Source organism: Cydia splendana, chromosome 9 (assembly GCF_910591565.1).
Source record: "Cydia splendana chromosome 9, ilCydSple1.2, whole genome shotgun sequence".
Lineage (NCBI taxonomy): Eukaryota > Metazoa > Arthropoda > Insecta > Lepidoptera > Tortricidae > Cydia > Cydia splendana.
The window spans coordinates 7208843-7234270 of NC_085968.1; the positions used below are offsets into that span (position 1 = coordinate 7208843).

The 25428-nt window shown below is 39.4% G+C and overlaps 1 protein-coding gene across 2 annotated transcripts in view; it reads left to right on the plus strand.

Moving 5' to 3' along the window:
• LOC134793473 (afadin) overlaps window positions 1-25428 on the plus strand; it is a 125755-nt gene that overhangs the window by 80371 nt on the left and 19956 nt on the right. For both annotated transcript variants that reach the window (XM_063765056.1, XM_063765057.1), the window contains exons 10-22: window positions 4321-4526; window positions 7227-7400; window positions 9513-9637; window positions 10049-10429; window positions 11463-11639; window positions 12019-12127; window positions 12743-12888; window positions 20149-20362; window positions 20829-20967; window positions 22048-22235; window positions 23577-23864; window positions 24269-24409; window positions 24921-25038. In XM_063765056.1, the coding sequence (XP_063621126.1) occupies window positions 4321-4526; window positions 7227-7400; window positions 9513-9637; window positions 10049-10429; window positions 11463-11639; window positions 12019-12127; window positions 12743-12888; window positions 20149-20362; window positions 20829-20967; window positions 22048-22235; window positions 23577-23864; window positions 24269-24409; window positions 24921-25038 (2406 nt within the window). The remainder of the gene's footprint in view (window positions 1-4320; window positions 4527-7226; window positions 7401-9512; window positions 9638-10048; window positions 10430-11462; window positions 11640-12018; window positions 12128-12742; window positions 12889-20148; window positions 20363-20828; window positions 20968-22047; window positions 22236-23576; window positions 23865-24268; window positions 24410-24920; window positions 25039-25428) is intronic.

Genomic DNA, 25428 nt, shown 5'->3' on the forward strand with positions numbered 1-25428 from the left:
AACTAGCTAGATTCGTAGACAGAAAACTGAGCAGGTGCCTTTACCTTAAAACATTATTGCATTGCTTATGAGCGTCTAGTGCTATGAAGTAGCGGTAGTATTGAATTCAGTTTCATTTGGATCGCCGCATTGGAACCACGTGGGAAAACTACCAACCGCCGCAGCAGTAATCCAGTATGACTTCGACAAAGAGATCGCTGTTCCTCAAAAATGTTGATGAACAGATCTTTTAGTTCCAGACTTCGAAACGGAAAAAAGGAAATTGTTCTTGGTAATTCAATTTTATGACTTGTGTCGCTTTCGCATTCGCACACATACATCTTTAGCATTTTAATTGTAGGTAATGTCATCAGCATCACGGAACCATGCAGCTTTATAAAGACAAGTCTTCCAAATTGATTGACTGTTGAAAAGCTGAGGAGCTTTGAACGTATATATATTTATTTTGTGTTGCTCCAGCATATCACAAAAGGCACTCCACGACCCGAGACCTTTGTCAGCCAAACTTCTACATGGGAGGGTTACGTACTACGCTTTTATTATTTTTCTTACTTCGCGCGATAAATATCGCTTTTTTAACCTATTAGCTCAGCAGTTTTCATTTTGAATCACATTGATCACACGAAAGTGTTGGCAGTGTAATGGAATGTCACAGTCCGATTTAAATACTTTAATACTTTTTAATTTACGTGACATTGTAGGTATCACCTTAATACATAGGTAATTAATAATTAATCAAAACAGTGTAACAACACTAACAACGGACAATTAATATTGGCGTGATCCCACTCGACGTGGGGTGAAGTCTTCATAAATAATTTATGTTTGAATGACTGCAAGTTGCTTATTGATTTTGCCTCCATGTGGAACCCGACTTGCGGCTATTAGGAAAGCTATTTAGAATGCTGTCAAACGGACTTGGCGACAGCTGACAAACTTGCGAACAAAACTCCTTCCCGTGTACTAAATCGCACATAGTAAATATTCCACAACATTTGTTGTTATGGTTTACCTTTGTACGCGCTCTCAGCGTACACCGGTACTTTGTTTGTCGCTACAAGCGCCGGAATTGGTGCGCATATTTAACTAGGTTTGCGGTCACGATATTACATATAACTCATATAAGTGAGGCATACATGAAAAAGTTGTAGAAATAATACTTTTATTGTATTTTCTCGGCGAAACATTAATAGGTGTAGGAAGCGCCGTTATTTCGATGAGTTGTCAATTAATAATGGCTGATCGCTTTTGTTCGTTGGATCGATCAGCACATCAGCGGCTCTGTTTGCTGTTATGAATGTTATGATTGATTCGCCGCCGCCGAATTAGATTGAAAATGAGATCAGGAGATTTCGCGTGACCCGTCCTTTCTCATGCTTTCGAGGTTTATTTTCAACCGCCCAACATACAACTACCAGGTTGCTATAGCTTTTATACATATACCCAGTTAGGTTAGGTCAGATCTAACATTTTTATTACATGACTCTTCTAAAGTTGTAATAAGTAATACTACTATTGAATTCACGGTATTTACGTATATTTTTTTATATGTTCGCGATATTTCGGTAATATTCACAAAGTTGCTGACCTGCTGCGAGTTTTAATTTAAAGTTCTCGAAGTTTAAAACATTTTTAATATTAGAATTCTTAATGTGAATTTAAATTTCAATTACATTTACTAACTTAAAAGAGCGATAAAAGAAAATTAAATATCGTAGGCATTCAAGATAGACTTCAAAACGCATTTTCGTCGCCAGATAAAATGTCAAACTCCGTTCAAAGCTATCAAACGTAGGTAATTAGCCTATACGAACTTTACAAGTCAACGGTCCAACACCGCCCTAATATGTTTGTCTTTCACCTCACTGATCACCTGCACGAAGTTTCCGATTGCTAGGGCATTGATCAATTTGGATGAGATTATATATAAAACTCTTGAATAATTTATGCCCTTATATACCGATAAACTTCGTGCTTGTTATTGTTATATTATGTTGTCAGTTAAGAGGAAAAGGCGACGACCGCTACTCCATACAAATGTAGTGCCTTAAAGTAGAATCTTCTCACGTCTAAACACAACTAGGTATATATCAATCACTAGCGACCCGCCCCGGCTTCACACGGGTTAACAAATTATACACCTAAACCTTCCTCAAGAATCACTCTATTGATAAGTGAAAACCGCATGAAAATCCGTTTAGTAGTTTTTGAGATTATCGCGAAAGATGCTATATACGAAAGAAACCGAAGATCGAGAAGTCGTTTATTAGTGCGAGAGGTATTGGTGCGACTGTGATAACTGATATTTAGTTATCACATGTTTAAAATCTGGAGACGATTCCTGTGTCAAATAAATATTTACTTAACATTCAAACGAATGGAATATACTTTTCTCAAGTTGTTTACGCCCACAACGTAGACTAACTAAGTAGAAGGAAGTCTCTTTAAACTCCGCCGTTTGGAAAATTATGTAAATTCTACGAAAGCGGGGAAACGGTTAGTGTGTCACGGCTACTACGCCCGCTGGTGCTGCACCCAGTTCGTAGCAAATTAACGTTTCAGCGCTACAACAAATTAGTCTACGGAATGTCGTAGCCCGTAGCTCTCGTATTCGTAGCAGCAGTAGGTCGGGCGACAGCACTGTAGACGCTAATGATGTTGACACTAGAGGCGCGCTTGTCTACCTGACCCCGCCCCGCCCCCCGCGGGGTCGAGTGCTCTCAGACCCACACTCAGATACCACTAAATGGAACGCGTCTCTAATACGAGTATGTGCCCTAACACTTACTGCTGAACATGACAAATATGGCAATGCCTTTTCGAGGACGCAAATGCTATTCTTTCGGTCACGAGTGCTAAAAGGTTTCCATATGATAAAAGTAAATTGATTCATTCGTCGCAGCAGTTGAATAAACTGAGTCATTTGTTTATTGATTATATATTATATTCAATAACCTCGCTAATGATACGTACAATAAAGCGGTCAATACCGCCTGTACCAAATTCGTTTTATCTTCGGCGCGGCGAGTAGCGGGGGTCGGCAAGCAATTAACGTCACTTATGTTATGCACTAAATAGTTCCTTACACGAAGGAGCCACTCGCATGCTGTAATTAACTTACTTTAATTAAGGCTCTGCAAATGAAATCTTCCGCTACTTTGTCGCCTAAATGGGACCAGTTAAAATTTGACATTTAGCGTAATTTTGTACCTTGCTACATTTTAACCTCTACACTGAACTTCGCTTTAGAGTTCATATTGCCGTACGTAAAGGGAGTTAGTTGCGGTGTATGTGTCACCGTAACAACCCGTTTTTAGTGAAAAGTTTTTCCCTAGTTAAAACTAGTTTTCCGATTCGCCGAACTAGTTTTACAAAATTAATCTTACTTTATAGGTAAAACTAGTTTTCACGGTATTCTGCCAAAATCGAAAGATAGGTGGGACGACGAGCGAGCTACTCTCTCCTCTCTAACTACTATTTTGTTGAACTGTACAATATAATAATGGAATTAAACAAACATACACACATGTGACTGTTTACTCGTACTTGTGGTCCTAAATTGCAAATTTATACATTGTGACCAATGATTGAAAGCGGACTCAGGTCTAAGTATCGGCTGCTCAACTTAATACATACTACACGCTTATTAGTTCCAGTCGAAGACGCTCTATCGATTATAAAAATCTTACAAACTTCACCAATAAAAATACGGTAACATTCTCAAATACCTACCTCATGCAAGGCCTAGATAGCGATACTTCTATTGGCATTTTGACTGTATCGTTTTAATTTCACTTCAGTGCTCCTCCACTCCACTCATACACATTTCTCTACACCCTTAATTCTACATTCTTTATTAATATTCATTCTAGCGCCGTAAGTTAAACCTCGTAAGTTAAGACTCAAGGCTTTTAGCGTGTACAGCAGTAGTAAGAAAGCTAATTTGCTCAAGTCTACAAGACTACCGAGGCCTATCTCGCATCCGTTGCAACATTATTCACGGATGCCGGCACGAATAAAATTAACTAAAGGGGCGTTTCTCAGCAGCGGACTGTATTATACTTATTCGCTCATTTCAATTCATGTTATGTTTGATGAATCGGTACTACACCTGCGTTCTATCAGTATCTATATAAATACTGATGTGCCGATTGTAGACGGAATGTTTCAAAAATAGCGATGTTTTTCCTTATTTCTCCATGTGGAAAAATTAAAACTTCCTTTTACTCCTGTGTAAATTTCCCGAACTCCTTATGATAATTTTCTGAAACTTGAATGTCATTAACCTTACATGCTTACTGAAGATAGGTCGTTTTCCAGGCTCCATCATGTTCCACGTGCGGCGGCGGCCGGCGGAGTCGCAGCCGCGACGGCGCAAGAAGAAGACCGCCGGCTGCGGGGCGGGCTGCGGCGCGGGCGGCAGCAGCGCGCGGCCCGGCTGCGAGCCCGTGCTCGTCGAGGTGGCGCCCGACGGCACCGCGCTCGAGAACGGCCGCCGAGTGCGCATCACCGGCGACATGCTCGAGGTAACAACACTCTCTTATAATATATTCGTCCTTAGTACCTTCAATTATAGGTATATCTGCTGTTAACCTATCCTTGTTTCGTACAATAAAGTGTTTATTACTTGCTATTTACAACCGGCGGCGGCGCAAAAAGACCGCATCAAGATGTGAGCCAATGCAGCGTGCTGCATCTAAAATTCACTGCTCTACCTGGTATCTTCTATTTAGAATATTCAGTTATTGACAGATCGACTGCGCGACTAAAAGATAAACAATAGGTAAGCTAGGTATTTTATTATGTGAGCATAATCGTTGTAGTTTCCTTGCCTTATCTGCCAATAACATACTGGGATTTAACATCTACTGTCTAGTTAAAATTGTAGACTTCAATTATACGTCTGTCACCCTCAATATTCGTCAATAGACGTATTATGAACGTACGTATGAAAATATGACGTAGATGCAGAGTTCAACCAAATTAGGGACACCCGTAATTTGTGTTAAGGCCACTCGTAATTGTTGAGTCTGATACTTTCCTAATGCGAGTATTAATGTGGTGGCAATGACAATACCGTCGTGTGAGCAGCGTGTGACACATGTCGTTGGTTTCTGGGAAATAGTGCTGACTTTTGATTGTGGGCGAGCGTTTAGATACGCGTATTTGTCTTTTCAATAAACCTTTCAAAATGACGCCATTAATTAATTTAATTGATATTGGTTTTATGCCGATCATAAACGAAAGTAAACAATCCAATTAAGCATTCGTGCCATTTAAGATAATTAAATCTTGGCGCAGTCGTAAACTTTAAGCATGTACTCGTAAGTAGGTATACAACGGAATAATAAGATACTGATCTAATTTATACAGAATGAACTGGGGCATCAGACACCGCAAAAGAGTGTACTACGTTAAATACATTATTTACATAACGATTAGACAAATTTAAATAGACGCTGTCAATTACTAATTTGAACTTTTAACATCGATCGAAATATCTGAATGGATATACCATTTATAACCGGTGTATCTTAAATAGAGTTCACTCGTCTGATACTTTTAGAGCAAATGTATACTTATACTTACTATCAACTGTTTGCAACCTACGTCTTTTACTCGTTGAGTGATCCAATCAGTGCTGGACGATTGGACGCCTCTGTTTAATATCATTTTCTTAGATAGAATACTTTCTGTCGATCGAATGGCAATAATATGAAGGCTCGGGGTTCACACTCCGTTACATTGCAGCTATTTGTGTGTCCAAGGTTGATGTTAAATAATGTGAGAAAACCTTATATCTCAACAAATGTTACCCGTAATGACACATGCTTTTAGGTACCTTAACACAGAACATGACTACGCATATAAATGAGTATAGTAATATAACAAATGTAGGGCGCACATAAGATGTCGCTGAGCTCGTGGAAAATAATTCATGTAAACACACTACAAGTTCAACAATCTACAAATACATTATGTTTAACTAGTTAAATATGCATCTTTGGAACTCTCATTATGTTAGAAGCCTACGCCGTCAATCGTATCAGAGAATTACGTGTTAAATAGTATTAAATGTAACAACTGCGAAGGAGGTGCCCTTTGATGAGAATTCAATGGGAGTAGTGTAGGCGAACTGTGTGTAGACTAGAGTTAATTCTTCGCTCAGGCGGAAGACGCGCTTCCATTCACAGAAACAGTATTGTTTTGCAGATGCGACGTGTATATATATATATATTAGTACATAAACTTAGATTTAATTTGAGCTTAACTTTGTGTAGGTATAATATAATAACTGATACACCAAGGTTAATACCATGGCACATATGTAGTACGTTGTAATGGTTTAATTCTGAACGTGTTATTTTGATATCGTATAAATCGTATTATTATGCTAATTTCAGTGTATTCCATTTAAATATTAAACCAAAATAAATTGGTTATTTTGTGATCCATACTCAATATTCTACGCATCAATCTCATCATACATATTTAAAGTACAGTCGTAAAACCTATCGTAGGTGTGGAAAGATTTCAAAACTTGTTAGTGGTGTGCTTACAAACGTACTACCATTCCTAATTACTACCACAGAGTCTATTATTCACCTATATTCGTATTATTCGGAGTGGGCTTGATTAGCATTCTTAATTTTTTCCACTGGCGTAAAATGAATATGAAATTGATGACTAATTTTCATTGTGTTATTGTTGATATCACCATTGTCATAGCGCTGAAAATTAAAATGTTATACGAAATGTCAGAATGTTAAGTGGGACTTTTATAATTTTAAGCGCGTATAATTTAATTACCCTCAGGTGTGGGCTCTTCGTTTATTTGCTATCACTGTGATATATTTACATTGGTAGACGTTGCGCCTTATCAAAAGCTCGATCAACGATTATAAGCCCATTCACAACGAGAGATTTACTTCGTTGCGGCGTTTTACGCACGAAGTAACATCGTCTGGAGTTTCTAATTGTGTCTTATATCTATAAAGTGGCAACCAACAAAGTGCCTTTTGCCCGAAAACGTGCTGAACTGCTCACTGTTACGCACACTAAACGTTGCATTAATTGCGCCTAGGAGCGTGTTTTTCACACGTTAAGACGTGCATAGTATTTTTTTTACATGTGTTAGCATTGAGCGCTCAATGATTACCTGTTGATCACCATACCGTGATTATTGCTATAAAAAACTTACATTCTCCTCGTAACCTTGTGCCTAGGTGGGGTCGGGCAACGGCACGGCGCTCCAACTGTACGGGCCGTCGATCCAGCCGCGGCACTGCGTGGTGGCGGCGGGCGAGGCGGGCGGCTACGTGGTGACGCCGCTGCACGCTGACGCGCACGTCTATGTCAACGGGCGCCGCGCGATCGCACCGCATTCGCTGCCGCTGCAGGTAACGGAATGTCCAGGTGGAGTCGCCGAAGGAACGGCGCTCAAGGTTTAAGGGCCTTCGATACAGCCGTATTGTGTGATGGCGGCGGGCGAGGCGGCAGCTATACCTAGTCTAGCCATAAATTCTGCAACTACTTTAAGTGTACTCAATGACAACTATGAGTAGTTATTGAGTTGAATTTCATATTGAAATTAAAAAGAGAAGATCATACTAAGCACACCTGCCGGTAACCGAATGAATGGTACCCGTATTCGCATCGCGTGGATTGCCTCGGTCGTATCCAAAAAGATAATTATTTTGGGATGTTATTAATAAAATATATACATATCTATCATGGTCATCTTTCAAATGTAAAATTAGGTCACACACTTAACTATAATAATTAATAAGCATGCAAAAAAAATTGTATGCCTAAACTATAGGTACACACTAACAATTATTAATAAAATATTTAAAAACTTAATATCATTTAAAAATTAAAATTAATGCAACATTATACCTATTACATATTTCAAGTACATTATTTATATCAATTGCTAAATAAATAAATAAGGACATTACATTATTCATCGTTACATGATTCCAAAAATTCATTGATTGTATAAAATAATTTTTCTTTTACCATTAAAATAGATGCCGCCTAAACTGGGTTATCGAAGGTTGTTGCCTTATTACGAGAGGTAGATACAATAAGTGTTGTACGTGTAGCTGTAGCCGCACGTGCGTGGAAGTTTGAACATCATTTTGTAAAACTTGGCCCTCAATGGCTTTTCAAGTTCAAAGTTCCGAGTTGAATACAAGGAAAATATTTCAAAACAAATTAAGAGCAACAAAACACTCAGGCATAAATTTTAGCTTTGTAGCATAAACAAGGCCCTGTTCAAGCCGACAGCATCTCAATTAACCAATTAGTGAGGAAGGATGTTTGCTATTCCAGACAGTTTTCTGTCAGTGTCAAGTCCCTCGTACAAAAACATGCTTCACTTATCTCGTGGGAATTCAAGTATATTTTATTCTTCAGAAATTACGATTTTAACAAACATTGAGGAAGAACTTAATGTTCCGCTTTGAAAATAATAATGTGTTCCAAACGTTTTATTTTTATTTCAACAAATATTTTGCCTTTAGAGGTTTAGAGAATTGAGAAAGGTATGTTGAGATGGTTTGGACACGTGGAAATAATGAGTGAAATAAGGCTAACAAAGAGAGTGTATAAGGGAGAAGTAGAAGTGGGAGTTGGAAAGGGTAGACCTCGGCGGACTTTCTCTGATCAGATCGGGGAAATCCTGAATCGTGTATGAAGAATGTTATGAAAGTGAAGGAAGCGAAAGAGGTATGTCAGGATCGTAGCACTTGGAAATCCGTGGTCTCTTTCAACCCTTCCGGGAAATAGGCGTGATTATATGTATGTATGTATTTTGCCTTTAGAGTGTCCTAGATATTATTCCTTCGTACACGTTACATTCGCCACATAAAATTGGGTGATTCCATTATTTTTTAGTATGCACATAACGATTACTGTGTCGTTACGACCGCCTGCGGGCGCGCCGTGAAACGTCATCTATTTATTGATGTCCTGCCTCCCGGCCATTGCGCGCTGCCATTTCATTTGCCCCATTTTCCGGGACGCATTAGAAATAACAAGTGCCATACACAATAACTAGGCAAATGTTATGCATTAAATTTTAGCTCTGATTTCCATGCAATTAAATATGAATAAGTAGGCTAACAAAGCCTTGCGGTGGATATTGTGTCCCGTCATGAATAATGCTAGGTTTCACTAACTTAGTTAATAATGGAAACTAAAAGCACTGACAACGATACAATAAATCAGTGCAACAAGGTCGTTTAGCTATTATGTTTATCAGACTGACAAAAATGGGTGTAATAATTTTTGAGTGTATGCATTTTTTAAGCATGCGTTATTATAGGACAAACAAAAAAAGTTGGTAAAGTCTCATTTCAACAACAGTCAAACATGCACATGAGAAGAAGTACAGTCAGCAATAAAAGTGTGATACAAAAATGTTTTTGCCAGTAACTTATTTTATACTTATTTCTTTATTATTTTTTTAGTAAGTGGGTACTATTAATATTTCTATGTATTGACAGCACGGCTGTTTACTGAAATTCGGACGAGTGTCGACATTCCGATTCGTGGACCCGAACCAAGAGAACATCCTGAACCGAAACCTTTCCCAGTCGCAACACTTCGGCTCCGGCTCCATATACGACAGGTGAGTAACGCTCTATCACTTCACACGGTCTCTCGTAGTTGTGATTAGTGTTGGCCTAGTAATCGTTACATGTCGTTTGTTCGCAATCAATTACTTCAAATGAACTAGAATTTTTAAAATCATTCATGCACTTTCTACATTATTGTTCTGTTTAATCTGCCCGTTCTTGACTACTTTATATGTTTTTATTAATCATTTAAGAAAGTAGTGAAACGTTTGTTTTTTATTTTTTTTGCCCCACCGTGAATACTAATAGAACGCTTTCACTATTTTCCTAACACTACTATCACACTAGAACACTATCAACCCGCCGTTTGCCATCCCCGACGTGTTTATTTTGTTACTTGTCGAATATGTTTGCATGCCCGTTTCACCTGCTCACCACATCGCTTGTGTACGTTGTGGCGCTAGGTCGCCAGAGGGCGGGCGCGCTCTGTCCGGCGCCATGTCGCCGACGTCCGTGGACGACGCGCCGCACGCCGACGAGTATCGCCCCATGAGCCCCGACCGCGCCTATTCACCCTACCGCGACGCCAACGACACCCTCACGCCCTACAACAACAACACGCTCAAACTCGACAACGACTCCGTCGTGTCGCACCTCAACGACTCCAAGGAGGATTACCTGCGCGACGACCACACGCCTTCCATCTACGACCAGGACCACTCGCAGAATAGAACCAACAACTCGCAGTATAAGGACAACTACGAGACCACCTTCGATCTAGATGGGAACGTCGAGACTAAAAGCATTTGCAGCGCGAAAAGCGGAGGCTCTGGACACGACAACAGGTACCCTACATTTACTGAGCACACTTAAACTTGTGTGAATAGTTGTGTGTTTCCCAAAAACAAGTCAATGTATTATTCTCAGTCAAACCGAGAATTAATCAAAATGTATTAAACTTATGTCCTCAAAGAAATGGTTATAACTGACCTAAAAATGATTTTTATTATGCATGGGTAGTCAAATCGTTTTGAAATGTCGATTTTACGAAGTTTGTTTACGGATGCGGATCGCGAGACTCGTTTTAATTGGCCACTCAATTGAGCTCGGTCTGGACGAACGGTCCGGGATTAAGCTGTTGAAAAATTGGTGCTATTGGGGTTTTTCCTTTACACGTATTTAAGTGTAATCCATTTTTTATTGGAAAATCATTAGATAGCATGTACGTATATTTACGTACTGAAGTCATAGAGTATTCAGGAAGCAATTATCCAATTACTTATTAGTTTATGGCGTTTATGCTTATGTACGTATTTCATTCGTTTAAAAGGCCCTACTTACACAACTACAAGTAGCAGTCGATTGGCCCCTCTTATTTATCTTCATCTTATTTGCGTATAATAAAAGGTATTAAATTAAGGAAATATGATGAATAGAGATTCGTTAACATATAATATAAAATCATCTCATTCCATACTATTATGATAAATTACATAAAATGGGGTGCGTCTTCGTAAATATATCTTATAGAGATGTAGTACCTACCTATGGTACTACGTAATTTGAGTAAACTGTAGCTGTTCAGCAATAATTTTGCTCGGAATACTTTTATAATGTTATTGAAATAGAAGTACAGTCTCCATCAGATATATCGGAGCGGCTAAGGCGCTCACAAATATCTGAACACGCCTCTATTGTCAGGGCGTTAGAGTGCGTGTTCAGATATTGTGAACACCTTGGCCGCTCCGATATATCTGATGGCGACTGACCGACTGTACAGAAGTTAACTGACCATGTTTAAAACTCATTACAACGACATAAAATCTACACTGTGTTATCATATCATAAGAACAGCAATAATATTTGTTGTGTATACAGGATGAGTGCGACAGTGGGCAGCGCGGCGCGGCCTGGCCAAGAGGCCATCCTGCCGGCGGTGCTCGAGTTCCCCGAGGCGGGGCAGGCGCAGTTCCTCGCCGCCGTCATCACGCGCCTCGACCCGCACGCGCCCGCCTTCAAGCTGGCGCCTGTCTACACGCTCTACCTCTGTGCCAGGTCGGTACCGACACACAAATAAACGTACCAAACTACTGGAAATCGTGAACAAAAATGTAAAAATAGATGGATTTGTATCACCCTTGAAAGTAGCTGATGAGTTTCTGTCAATAGCTACTATCTCTTGACGCGCAGCGCCAGCATGCCGCTGGATTATTGTCCGTGCACCATGATCGTTATTATTTCGCGGCAACACTAACCGCACGCGCTAAAAGCGTAAACGAACAGGTATTCAATCGCCTAAAGTGGTCGACACAAACCACCACAGTCTACATCAAAGTATACCCGTTTAACGATATTAAACGATAAGAATCTTAGTGTAAGTAATGAAGACGGGTAATTAACACCGCTCGGATAAATTGTATGATAAATGTTCCAGGTACCGCGCGTCGACGCACTACCGGCCCGAGCTCACGCCCACCGAGCGCGCGCACAAGCTCACCGCGTTCCTGCACCACGTCGCCACGCTCATACACGCCACTGTGCAGGTAATTACAACTATTCAATTATTCATCATGATTAGGAAAAATGTAAGAGAGCTATAAAACAATAACGTTTATATCCCTTGTTACTATAGGCCCCGTGCATGAACTATAGGGGGCAGCATAGGAGCAGTCAGATCGATGGCGCGAGGCGTAAATGTGTCGTTTATGCTTCCGATGTAGCCCACAAGATGGCAGAACCTACTATGCACAAGGAAACCTACCGACGAGAACGGTAGATGGTAGCACTTGCTTTGGCAATGTACATGTGCACAATTGCACATATGTTTCCGATTCAGGCCACAAGATGGCACACCCTCTAACGCGCACGGTCCCTATTGTTCTTCCAAACTGAAATTATATTAAGGGAGTAATTTTGAAAGTTATAACAAAAACGGAAACCCGATTTCGAAAATACATTACCTAATTCATCTTTCACCCGGTATTAATTCAAGGACAACTGAACTAAGATTAGCTTTAATAGATGGCGCTGACATGGCATTGAACATTTATTAATTCTTTTTTAGGTATTTGAAGATATCGCTTTTTAACCGCTGTCTACTTATGTATCATCTGTTCTTTGATGTTGATGTAACATTGTATCGTTTTTTTTTCATACAGGAACGATGTACAGACTCAGCCGCGCAAGCATTCTGGATGGCGAACGCCAGCGAACTCCTACACTTTCTCAAATGCGACAGACACATATCGTCCTTCTCCACACAGGCGCAGGAATTACTGCCCGCCACTGTGCAAAACGCCTTTAGGTATGTACTATAACGCCTCGGACACGGCTGACGCCGACCGCCATGCATTGGTTAAAACAAACGTATGGCAGTCGGCGTCGGCGTCGAGTGTGCACGCTCATATCGTGCACTCCAGGGCGGGAGGTGAGGCCTGACGCTGGTACGCTTATTTTCGAGGCAGTAGAAGCCTTACGTTTTGTTCACGTGCATTCGCATAAGTGATATGCTTGTGAGTCAAACACAATTCACTGACAGATTTCGTTTTCTTTTCAGTAAGTAACTAAGTACTGTACTGTTTGTATTGACCCAACTGACTTTGTTATTTAACAGTTGGGTTATCTAGAAACACGTTAATATCTCCGGATTGGTACTTAAAAAAATATTACGAAAATGCTTGCATCATTGCTTCAAATTAAATATCACTGACAAAGCTCGCGTGACTTCGACTGAATTCTCGTATCAACACTGTTAGCGTTTTCATCGTTGTTTATAAAAAGTTCGTTGAATAGTATTTCATAACAATCTTTATGGTTTTAATTTTTAACAAGCAGAAACGTCTGCTAACGATGCTATTAAGCTTAGAATAAATTTAAAAGTGGAAAGTCAGAGGCCGTGAGTTCAAGTCTCACCCAAGACAGTAATTTTTCCACTTTTAAATTTAATCTTTATGGTGTTTATCATAATTTTGCGACAAATATTACTTTTGTGTTTACAACAATCGGGGGACTAAACCACCTTAGGAGGGGTTTAATATAGCACTCTGAAATGTAATTGAACAGGCAGACGTATGTTTTATCATAAAGTAATAAGTAAAGAAAGAGAAGGAACTCCATAGTCACACTCACATGTTTGACTAATCAAAGCATAGATGGCATTACTATACACTCATGAAAAATAATATTGATGAATTCGCCACATTGTTTCACTTAAATAACCCAATTCGTAATATTTATAAATATGAAACTTAATCGTACAAAATTATCACTTTATAACACCTAAAATTGGAAAATCATTTAAGGCAATTTTTACCAGTCGGCTACTTGAATCAGCTTGAATTGATGGAACCTTTTTTTGTAAGTTAAATGACTAAATAACGAACGTCGTATTCCGGTAGGTGGCGCGTGCGCAAGGTGCACACCAGAGGGGCTACCGCGAAAACAGAAATTCGCAAATTGCGGGGATCTTTCTCTTTTACTCCAATGAAGGCGTAATTAGAGTGACAGAGAAAAATGCCCGCAATTGACGATTTTCGATTTTCACGGTAGCCGTCCAGTGCGTGCCAGTGTATGCTAAACAAAGTTGCCATATTGACGAAAAAAAAGAGAAACCTAAAATTTATATACAGGCACGGATTCCGATTAAAAATAAATATTGCTAAAAAAGTACATTTTTATACTTCAAACTTCTTTTTTACAGTTTCCAAAACACATACAACATACAATAAATGACTTGACACCGTTCATCTACGGTTGAAAATCACAACGGCGACAATTAATTTTATGTGGATGGGATTGTTTAAATTTCTCAGCTTATGTTGCCTACATTACAAATTTCAAATCTGGAAAGTCTATTTGAACATTTCATTAGGTACTAGAGCCTGTGTGGAAGGAGAAGAGTCGTAGGGTTTTCGCATAGACTCTGCATAATTGAAGAATTTTAGTTATAGAAATCAACCATTACAGTATTTTGAACAAATTATTTAGTTCAATGTATTTATTTTTTGGTTCATTGAAATGGCAACCTGACACTACACTAACTCGAATAATGAGTAGGTACACAATGCAACGACAGGATGCGACGTTGTCTAGTCAGTGGTTTGGCGGTCATTGCGATTTGGCAACGCCGCGTGGTTCAGAATTTCAGATACACACAAATTTATTATCAAGATTGTGTTCGCATAACGTTCCGTTTCAAATTCTTATTATGACCACGGTAAAATAAATTAAGTATATCTTAGCTAATATAAATAACAACAACGTACGAGGGGTGTTCAAAATATTCTCGGTATGAGAATGAAAACAAACAAGTACGAAAAGTTTTATATTTTTATTTTTCAATATACTCCCCCCCTATGTTCATCCACTTAAAAGATCGATCAATTATTTTTTTTAATCCCTCATAAAAATATTTTTTATATTTGGTGTAAAAATGCTCCTCCACTGCCGCCTTCAATGCTTCATCCTCAGAAAAAAAAATCCACGCAGATTTTTTTTAAGATTGGGGAACAAAAAGAAATCGCTGGGGGCTAAGTCCGGATTATACGGTGGCTGAGTAACAGTTTTAAACCCACATTCAACAATAGCTGCCTTGGCAATATGAGCAGTATGGACGGGGGCGTTGTCACGCAGAAGCAGAACACCTTTGGTTAACTTTCCTCGCCTCTTTTCTTTGATTGCATCCTTTAATTGACGTAGAATGTTAGCGTAGTACTGTCCTGTGATATTTAAACCTTTTTCTTTATAATCGATTAGTAATATTCCTTCACAATCACAAAATATCGTGGCTATGACCTTGCCAGCTGAAGGGACGACCTTGAACTTCTTGGGATGAGCTGAACCCTTAATGTGCCACTGCATGGACTCTTGTTTACTCTCTGGGTCATAATGATGAACCCAGGTTTCATCTCCAGTAACTATTCTTTGCAGCACCTCATCAGGATTTTCACCGCACAGGTCAATAACATCGGAACAACACGCTACACGCATGTCTTTTTGAAGCCGAGTCAGCATTCGCGGAACCCATCTTGCACTTACTTTTGACATATTAAGATGGTCATGGATAATATCATGTATGATACCAATAGAAAGATTGGTTACTTGAGCTATAGATTTTACCTTCACTCGACCATCTTCCAATGTAAGTTTTTCCACTTTATCAATATTTTGTTGTGAAGTAGCTACTACAGGCCGACCAGGTCTAGGGTCATCTTCAATACTTTCCCTTCCACGTTTAAATTCGCTTGACCACTTTTGAATGGTAGATAAAAAAGGAGCAGACTCACGGTAAACACAATCCATTTCCTCTTTTATGGTTTTTTTTATTTTTACCCTGTTTTGTCGAGAATCTTATGAAGCATTGATGTTCTAATTTAGTTAACATTGTCAATTCGCACATGATGTTCATGTTTGTTCAGCAATTGCAGAAAAACAAAAGAACATCTCGGTTCGAAGCATACTTTTTTTTAATGTCAATGAATAAACCTTAGCAGCCAGTAACGAAAGAAATTTTAGAAGAGGTTGTAAGATATCAATACCGAGAATATTTTGAACGCCCCTCGTATTATTGTATTTCTAATAAAATGTTCTACAAAAAATATACTTAGTTTTTAGGCTGTTGCTAGAATGGACGCATGTATTTAAATTACAATTACGTTCACTAGGGAGCCAACTGCGTAAATAGAAACTGTACCAAGTACGGGTTGTAATTCTATTAAAACAGTACCCTACTTCGGGGTGTTGTTATAATGCTGCTTCTTAAAAAACGACTGGAAATTTTAGGCATGTATTTTAAAATTCAAACATTATAGTAGATTTATATTTAAAAAGTATTTTTGGACATAATTTTTTTATTTGATCCATTAACATGTGCAATTAAGAAGCAGAAACAATAATGACATGACAGATATATTTAGGGAGACTAAAAAAATCAATGGCAACATTAAAAATAAACTGTCAGAGGGCCTACCGCGAACCACGTTCGACGTGTTGCCTCTCTGTCGCTATAAATTCGTACTTAAGTGTGACAGGGAGGCAACATGTCGTACGTGGGTCGCGATAGGCCCTCGGGACCATGTCGTCGACGGCCGCCTACCGCGTAGCGTCTGTTTATGTTTATTATAACATCATTATGATTTTTTTTTATTTCATGTGTTAAATTTAGTTCGGTTCGGTATTTGATATTATTCGAAATGTAGTTCACAATAGGTACTGAATTCCTGTGGATTCCTGAAGTACCATCAGAATGAAACTAAAGCAGGTCAAACAAACCTGAGGAGAGGGTGTTTGCCAATCAGTGATGAATATTGCCTGCAATGGATTAATAATATGCATCAGGTAAGTTTATTAAAGGTTATTTAATGTAAACTACTGAAACATTTTAACATATTCAACGCTCTATACATATAACTTATTATTTTAACCTCTTGTCAATCCCGAACTAACGACCGTGAACACGGTTAGGTACCTATGTAAACTTGAGTGGTGCTTTGACATTATTTACTGTCGAAAATAATGAAGCAAATCACTCATGGCTGGTTTTACTTTAGTGAACGGAATTTATTGGTTATGTAATCTATTGGTTGCTCAGTTATTAGTAAAATAAGAGTATAATTATTCTGTAACTATAAGTTTTCCAGTTCTTAATTTCAAACCATGTAAGATAATCCTCAGTAACATTTTACTGAATCTATGTAAGTTGTTAATATAATCTAGTTTTACCAACAGAAAGGTCTTAATGTAAGGTTGTTTTTTTTTTTTTGAAAAGTAACAATTTTTAGAAAATACAGATGTAGTTCTAAACACTCAAGTTACGGACTTTATTTTGAAAACATAATGATTTTTATGATGAATGCTTGCTTTCCTTCCAAAAAAATTTGTAAAAATTAGGGACCGTTACCGGTATCCGGTATAACTAATAATAAAATATCACATAGCATTCACAGTATTTTATTTTTATTTTAGAATAGTGTTTAGGTAAGGATAGTGATTGATAAGATAGCTAAATTAAATGCAAAAATATAGTGAATAGAATCAGGAATCAAAAATATACATAAACAACCGTGATACCGAAATTGAATACCCGTTAATTTGTATGAAAAATATACTGGTATTCGGTCCCTGGTCAGAATTGTATCTTTAAAATATTTTTGTATACAACAAATTATTTTTTTGATTTCAGGTGCTCCCATTCTAGCTCCTATCACCCGAAAAGCGAACAATTGGAAATATTTTTTTAAATTTAGAAGGGGAAACATGTCGTTAAACATCGTACGCCTGCTAACCAATGGATAGAGTTACTACTGGTCAATGTATTATATCTGACTGAGCTGGAACGAGGCCAAGATGGATGCTCGAGACACAAAAGCGTGGAAGGATGTTGTGGAGGCCCTACACACCTACGGGGTGCCGTTGAACAATCAACAACAACAATGTATTATATCTGAAAAAATGAAGTGACAAAATATAATTTATATGGAATAAGAGGAGAAACATGAAATTGTCAATTCCTGCTTCAATGGATGCAGATCGATGCAATGAAATTTTTTTAATTAGTTATTAATACCCATTAATAAATTTTATCCTTATTTCAATCCATGCTTTATTTTTGTCTACCCACCTTCATTATATTTGCTGAATTGCCACAACTGTGTTCTGTGTTCAATGATAGTTGACAACAGGATCCTATTTGCTGTAACTATAATTTGTAATATGTGGCTTTCCATCACAGAAGGGTCCTTATGGTTCAAGCACAATAAGGTCTTTTCCATCTGAAATTCCAACTGAAATTCTGATAAAAAGGTCCTTATTGTACATAACCATAAGGACCCTTCTCTGATGGAAAGCCACATTTATACTCTGGTACACCAACATTGTCAATAGAAAAAGGCAGCAAATTTTAAAAATGTATGGGTTGTGTTTGTAGTTTAAAAAGTATTCTTTGTAATTTAAAATTTTAATTTCTTGTAAGTGTGTTGGCGTAGGCTGTAAAAATATGAAATAAACAGAATAAGCCTAAATAAAGTTTTACATGAAAAGCCATAGCGTTACGAGTAGGTATTCTAGTTTCTGACGTTAGCACCAAGAGGGGAGTTTAAATTTTAAGTCAACGCATTCAAAACATAAGTTTGGTTGTGTCAAATATTTCATACAAAACCCAACTAAAATAAGGGAGTTTTTTTCGAAACTAAAGTGAAGGAAAATGAGGTTGGTGTCCAGGGGACAACTGCAATTTTAAGTTTGTATCTCAACATATCTCAATGATAGGTAAATATCTAGATTCTATTTGTAATAAGTATTATTCGTTGCATCACTAAGAAAAATCTATAAATCAGGAACAACTAATATTAACTATTTGAGAGAAACATATTACATACCTATCGGTAAGTATATTCTAGGTCCAAGGACTCCTTGTTTTAATATGATATATGAGCACAAATTAACATAAGATTATTATTGCTTTCATTTCGGGAAAACATACTTTTGAGTATTGTAGGTATATCTTTTGTATCTCATTGAGATACAAAATGTAATGTATAGTGGCAGATACCATGGTATCTCCCACTATACATTACACTGTAGAACAAACGCTCTCACATTATAAATATATGGCGTTAAATACAAAGATATTTTTATTAATTATGTTTTTTACATATACCTATAGGATGTTTTTGATTTTTTTATAATTTTTAATATGTAGGGGTCTCTTCAGAGACATTTATGGATGTAACAATGTTTACTTCATGAATTGTATGATACATTAAAAAAAAATTTTTGATTAAAATTTTTCGGATAATGTAAAATAAAATAAAAAAGTGCCACCGGAGCTGGGTCTCGAACCCGAGTACTCAGAATTGCAAGTCAAATACTCAAACCTCTTGACCAAAACTGAAGTGGCGCAGGCGTCAAAATATTAAATCAATTCTTAGATATGGTTACTTGACGGTGTAATTCATTGCTACCTCACTAGATGTCACTATTATTTATGATATTTATTGATAACAACGCCATCTAAAAATAACGCGAAGACATTCGAGGTACCGGCGAAGATAACGCGATTTACGTGAGCCGTGTAGCAATGTACTGAGTTACTTTTCTTCGTTACTTCTTTATTCTATGGTTTTATGGCAAGCGCAGGTTTTATGCTAGTTAAATTGAATTTTACGACGGTCCACCTGCCGCCTCGATCGATGGCTGTCTGTCGTTAACATGAATGGTATAAATTAACTCTGGGTTTACCGGTAGATCACACATGTTTGCAGTTATAAGTATAACATATATGGGTTTTGCCTTTACGAGTAGGCTGCGTAATAAATTTAATTAAATTTCTTGTCTTTTGTTGTTGTGTAAATTTGATTACTCTCATGCGTGAGTGCTACGTGTTCTATAAAGATAACCGGCAGAAACAATTTTATTACGAGTCTTGACTATTATGTATTTGTTGCTTTCAAGGGTTCTTTTTGGACGAGCTACTTTATCTGCGCCGACTTTGACAGAACAAAGCGTGGTAGTTTGATTATAAACTAACTTTACGCGCCAAAATTTTACGTGTGATCTTTGTTTCCAGCAACCTAGTGTCATGCTTCCAAGAGGAGCTGTCCCGGGCTTTGGGCACGCTGACGAACCCCTTGCTGACGGACGCGACCGAGGCCACGGCGCCGACGCTGCAGGCGCTGGCCGCCGCCATGGTGCTGCTGCGCCGCTGCCGCGTCAACGCCGCGCTCACCATACAGCTGTTCTCGCACCTCTTCCACTACATCAACGCCGTGTGCTTCAACAAGGTGATTACCAAATTAATATTTAAATAATCACTGTAGACGCCACAGACGGCCAGGTAGTCCTTCTTTAGGCAGCATAACTACTTGTTCAGACAAAAACGAGTGTCTTACGGATACAGGTATTGTGCCGTAATCATCTTCATCATCATAATCGTAATAAGAGGCTAAGGACACAACAACTAGTCGTGCATGAAAGGGCATGAAAGCTACTGAAAGATTCATTCATCATTCGTACTTTTCTATGTTTCTTTTTTTCATGAGACCAATAAATACAGAGTTCGTGAAGCTACTAAACTAAGCTTGACGAAGAATTCTTATGAAGTGCGAATTATACCTTTTCTACGATGACTTAAAAACAGTAAAATTATACTGTATTTATATTTAACAGTTATGATTTTCGATAGTTTAATTTCAGCTGTTAACATTTTTCACCACTCAGCGGGTTTACAATGAGTTATATAATTTGCAGCTGGTGACGGAGCCAGGCACGGTGTCGGCGCGCTGGGGCGCGGCGCTGGCGGCGCGCCTGGCGCTGCTCGCCGCGTGGGCCGAGCGCCAGGGGCTCGAGCTGCCGGCGGACTGCCATCTCGCGCGCACGCATCAAGCCGGTCAGTACTTACGACAACCCGATAGTGCGTCGCATGGCGCGTTCGACAGTTGGAAGTCTAAGGGTCGGTTGCACCAAACTGTTCGTATCGTTAAAGAGGTCGCAAAATTTTTATGTATGGAAAGTTTCATAGTAAAGCGCCGGGGCGCGCCGGCTGACGTTGATCAGTCTGTCAAATGTGGTTGGTGCAACTGGCCCTTAAACATGGCTGTGTTAGCTACAGTTAAAGGCGCTCGAAAAATATTGTGTCCTAGATTTCTTTATTTTCAAGTTTACGTCTATAAACCTGGAAACGCATGGACTATTCAATAGTACATTATTGTCGAGGCTCGGAAGTAGCTACTTGCAGGCTGAGGATTCGTTTTAAACATTTTCATAGAAAAAAGTAGAAACAATTGAAAAAGTTTGCTTTGCCGCCTTATTATTTTTTAAATTTTAAAATAGAAGTGTATTTTTCTGCCGAAAATACGCCGAGCTATTATATTTGAGACAGCTAAATAGTCGCGATACCAACATTATAATAATAAGTACTTACCATCTGTTTGGCTGATGGGCCTGTGCCTTCATTTGATATGGCCATTTAAACTTTTAAAAAGTTTGGAATTCGACAATTAATGGAATTTGTATGCAACATTGCAGTACGAAAATCGAGACTGCAATGTTTTTAACTATTTAATTTTTGACTTACCATAAACTCCGCACTTCGCGACGTTGCCTTCATTTGATATGGCCATTTAAACTTTTAAAAAGTTTGGAATTCGACAATTAATGGAATTTGTATGCAACATTGCAGTACGAAAATCGAGACTGCAATGTTTTTAACTATTTAATTTTTGACTTACCATAAACTCCGCACTTCGCGACGTATTTTTTAAACGGCAAAGTCGGCTTTGCCGTCCATTTTTGAGAAAATTTCTATGTAGAAACTGAGTAGGTAATTTATGCGCCATTTATTACTTTTTACATATATTGCCTGCCTTTGCGCCGCTTTTAATGTTCGGACTTTGCAAAATTTTTAAGACAAAACATTACTCAGTCATTGGTGTCTCACGGTCACAATAAAAAACATGTCCATTTCCAGCCCGCCTGATCAGCGGCACGTACCGCACGGCAGAGGAGGTGCGCGCGGCGCTGGCGGCCTGCTTCAAGCTGAACTCCGTGCAAGTGCGCGCGCTGCTGACGCCGCTGGCGCCGCCCGACGTCGCGGACGCCGCCGCGCTGCACGCGCGCGCGCTGGCCGACGAGCTGTGCCGCGCCGACGGACGCGAGGTGACGTGCCCAACGGTCCACGAACAGAACACGTTGGACCAGTTGCACCGACCACAATTAGCGGACTGGTCAAAGTGACCCAGCGATGAACTAAAATCAAAATTATTTATTGCATTCATGTATACATCTCTTAAAACTTATATATCTCAAGCGAGGGACGTGAAACTTCCCTTACAATAAGATTACGCGAACGCTTTAACAGAGAGACGGTTCGGTGCAACTGACCCTTAGTGTCTTGAACCATTTTGAAGTTACAGCACCTTCACTACTTAATGCACGAAGTCGTTTTGCATGATGAAAGCCATCTCGTATTTTATCCACTCGCAAATAAATTTCATACGATTTTAAATTCGTTACGACACTTTTTAATATTTTAAATCTTTACTTTGAATGTTTTGGAGCGCGTTTTTATGGCTCGAAATCTAGGTCTGCTTATGGACAGTAAGATGCGATTTGAAAAACATGCTCTAGAACTAGTCAGCAACTGTTTTTATAGGCTTAAAGTATTATATCGCGTCCGTGATTTTATTAACGTCGATTTACGCATAAACCTGTGTGACACGCTTATTCTGCCTGAACTGAGTTACGCTGATGCAGTCTTTGGGGGGTGTATGCTGGCGCGTACTTCGGTATTAATTCAACGCATTCAGAATGCTTGTGCCCGTTTTTGCTTCTCTGTTCCTAGCCGTTCTCACATCACACCATTTTTGAACCGTAATAATCTGTTAAATATGACTGCCAGACGTATTTTGCACTTTGCTTCATTGCTTTTTGGAATCATTCGCGATAAACAGCCGTCTTATCTTTTTGAAAAACTTAAGTTTTCGAAAGGTCATGTACGAGGTGCTCTCAAACTTAACGTTACGCAATACAGTACGTCCGCTTTTCGTGGCAGCTTCCGATATGCTGCAACGAAATGTTGGAACAATTTATCGCCACCAATCAGAAACTGCAAATCCGTTACCTCTTTTAAGTACAACCTAAAACAGTATTTACTCGCAACCCAACAAAGTTTATAACTAAGCGGACATATTCCAAAAAAAAAAACATTTGTAAACTATGACTACTATGAGCATACTATGAGAAATAAATGTGATCTCTCTCTCTCTCTCTCTCTCTCTCTCCTTCTTTCTTACTAGTGTTCTGTCTTGTTCTGTTTCTGTATTAGTTTTAAGTTTTAGTTTTAATTTTGGGTGCCCTGAAAACCAGCGCCGTGTCTTACAGACACTGCTTATGCTGAGCGGCATCCTGTTTGGTGTACGTTTTTTTTGTACTTATTTAATTTGCTGTACCTATGTATGTTTTTACGCCAAATAAATATTTTCTATTTCTATTCTACAGATAACGCTAGAAGAGAGCTCATGGCTCGGCGTAGGCCTGCTGATCCCCGGCGACGGTTTCAGCGCGGAGGTGGTCCGCGGCGTGCCGCCCGGCCTCGCGGAGTTCGTGGCGCCGCTGCAGCGCGGCGGCCTGTGCCGCCTCGCGCACCAGCCGCACGCCCGGGGCGTGTGGACCGTCTACATGACGGGGTACGGAGCCATGCATAGGCGGCCGCCCGATCCGGCCGTGCATATCATACAGCTCAATAAGAACTCTAATGGAATGGGACTTAGCATTGTTGCCGCTAAGGTAAGTTGTCTTCTGATCAATTCGACTTTCATCTAAAAAAAAAACTAAATTGACTTACTTTTATATTATACACATAGATTTAAGATTAGATCCTAAGCATGTAATATTGCTATGCCCTCACAGGGTCCATGTAGAACTACCCAGACATTGTAATATCTATAAAAATACCATGGTTGCAATAAATAAATATGATATGATTTAATCTGGTTTTAATCCAGGTCGGGTACCTAGTTCAAGACTTATTATTTTTAAGGGACGCCTCACAAGCTATATTAAGCGTACAAAAACAGTTATATAGTTACAAGCGAGGCCTCAGCGCAACATAACCTCATCATTATCTTTCCACGATTACAAAAACTTTCCGTGATAATAATTTTATATAAATGACATGATTTATTTGACAGGGCGCGGGACAAAGCAAGCTGGGCATCTACATCAAGTCGGTGGTGCCGGGCGGCGCGGCGGCGGCGGACGGGCGGCTGGCGGCCGGCGACCAGCTGCTGTCCGTCGACGGCCAGTCGCTCGTCGGCATCACGCAGGAGAAGGTACGTCAACACACACTTGTCGCAACAAGACCCCACTCGCCCGAAGGCCACGGACCGCACGTTTCGAACGTACACGCTTGACGCTCACGCCGACCGACATACATTTATTTTAGACGGTTGACTTCGGCTTCGAGGATGTACACTAGTACCACTAGGCTGAGGCCTTAGTTTTCTTCGATGCGAGGGGCGCTCAACACGGATTTCATATCATTCTGTGTTATTAACGCCCTCGGTATCGACGTGCAGTCCGTAATCGTATATGCAATGGTATATGGAAGATTCTTTAGAAACCCTTTACCCGCGACACATTTCGCGGGTTCACACAGAAGAGCGAGGAATATGCCACGCGAAGCGGCTCGGTCTTTGAAAACATCCCTCGCTCGACGGATATTGATCGTGCGTCCCGTTCTGTGTGGGTTAATTTAATTTCGCCTAAAGTTTTATTTTCCTTTATGTTAAAATATGAGATGCGACACAGTACCTGGTACTACAATGGTAGTGATGTTGGCAGGCGGCGGAGTACCTGGTGCGCACGGGTCCCACGGTGACGCTGGAGGTGGCCAAGCAGGGCGCCGTGCTGCACGGGCTGGCCACGCTGCTGCACCAGCCCGCCTACAACAACAAGCAGGGTGAGCCTCAATACTCTATACATATACTTAATGCAGTGCTAAACACGAGTTTACGATCAGCCTTTAAGGTCTCTCTAGATCTAGCGATTGTGTCTATTTGCGAACCTCGCAAACTGCTCACGTGATTTGCTCACATGTCTTAGGATTTTTGTTGAAATATTGTGTCCCGGTCTAATGATAGATAGGATAGTTCAACACATCTATATGTATTCTTATAACATATTTATTTATACAGCAAGCAAAAACTTTGTAACAATATAAGAGGTTACTTATCACCGGTTAGTTTTACGGTAAATGCCCAGTTATGGGGGTTACGCAGTGATTTAGATGAACTTGCATGAATATTGACCCAAAATGCTAATATAGCGTTCTAAAGATTAAGCAACAGAG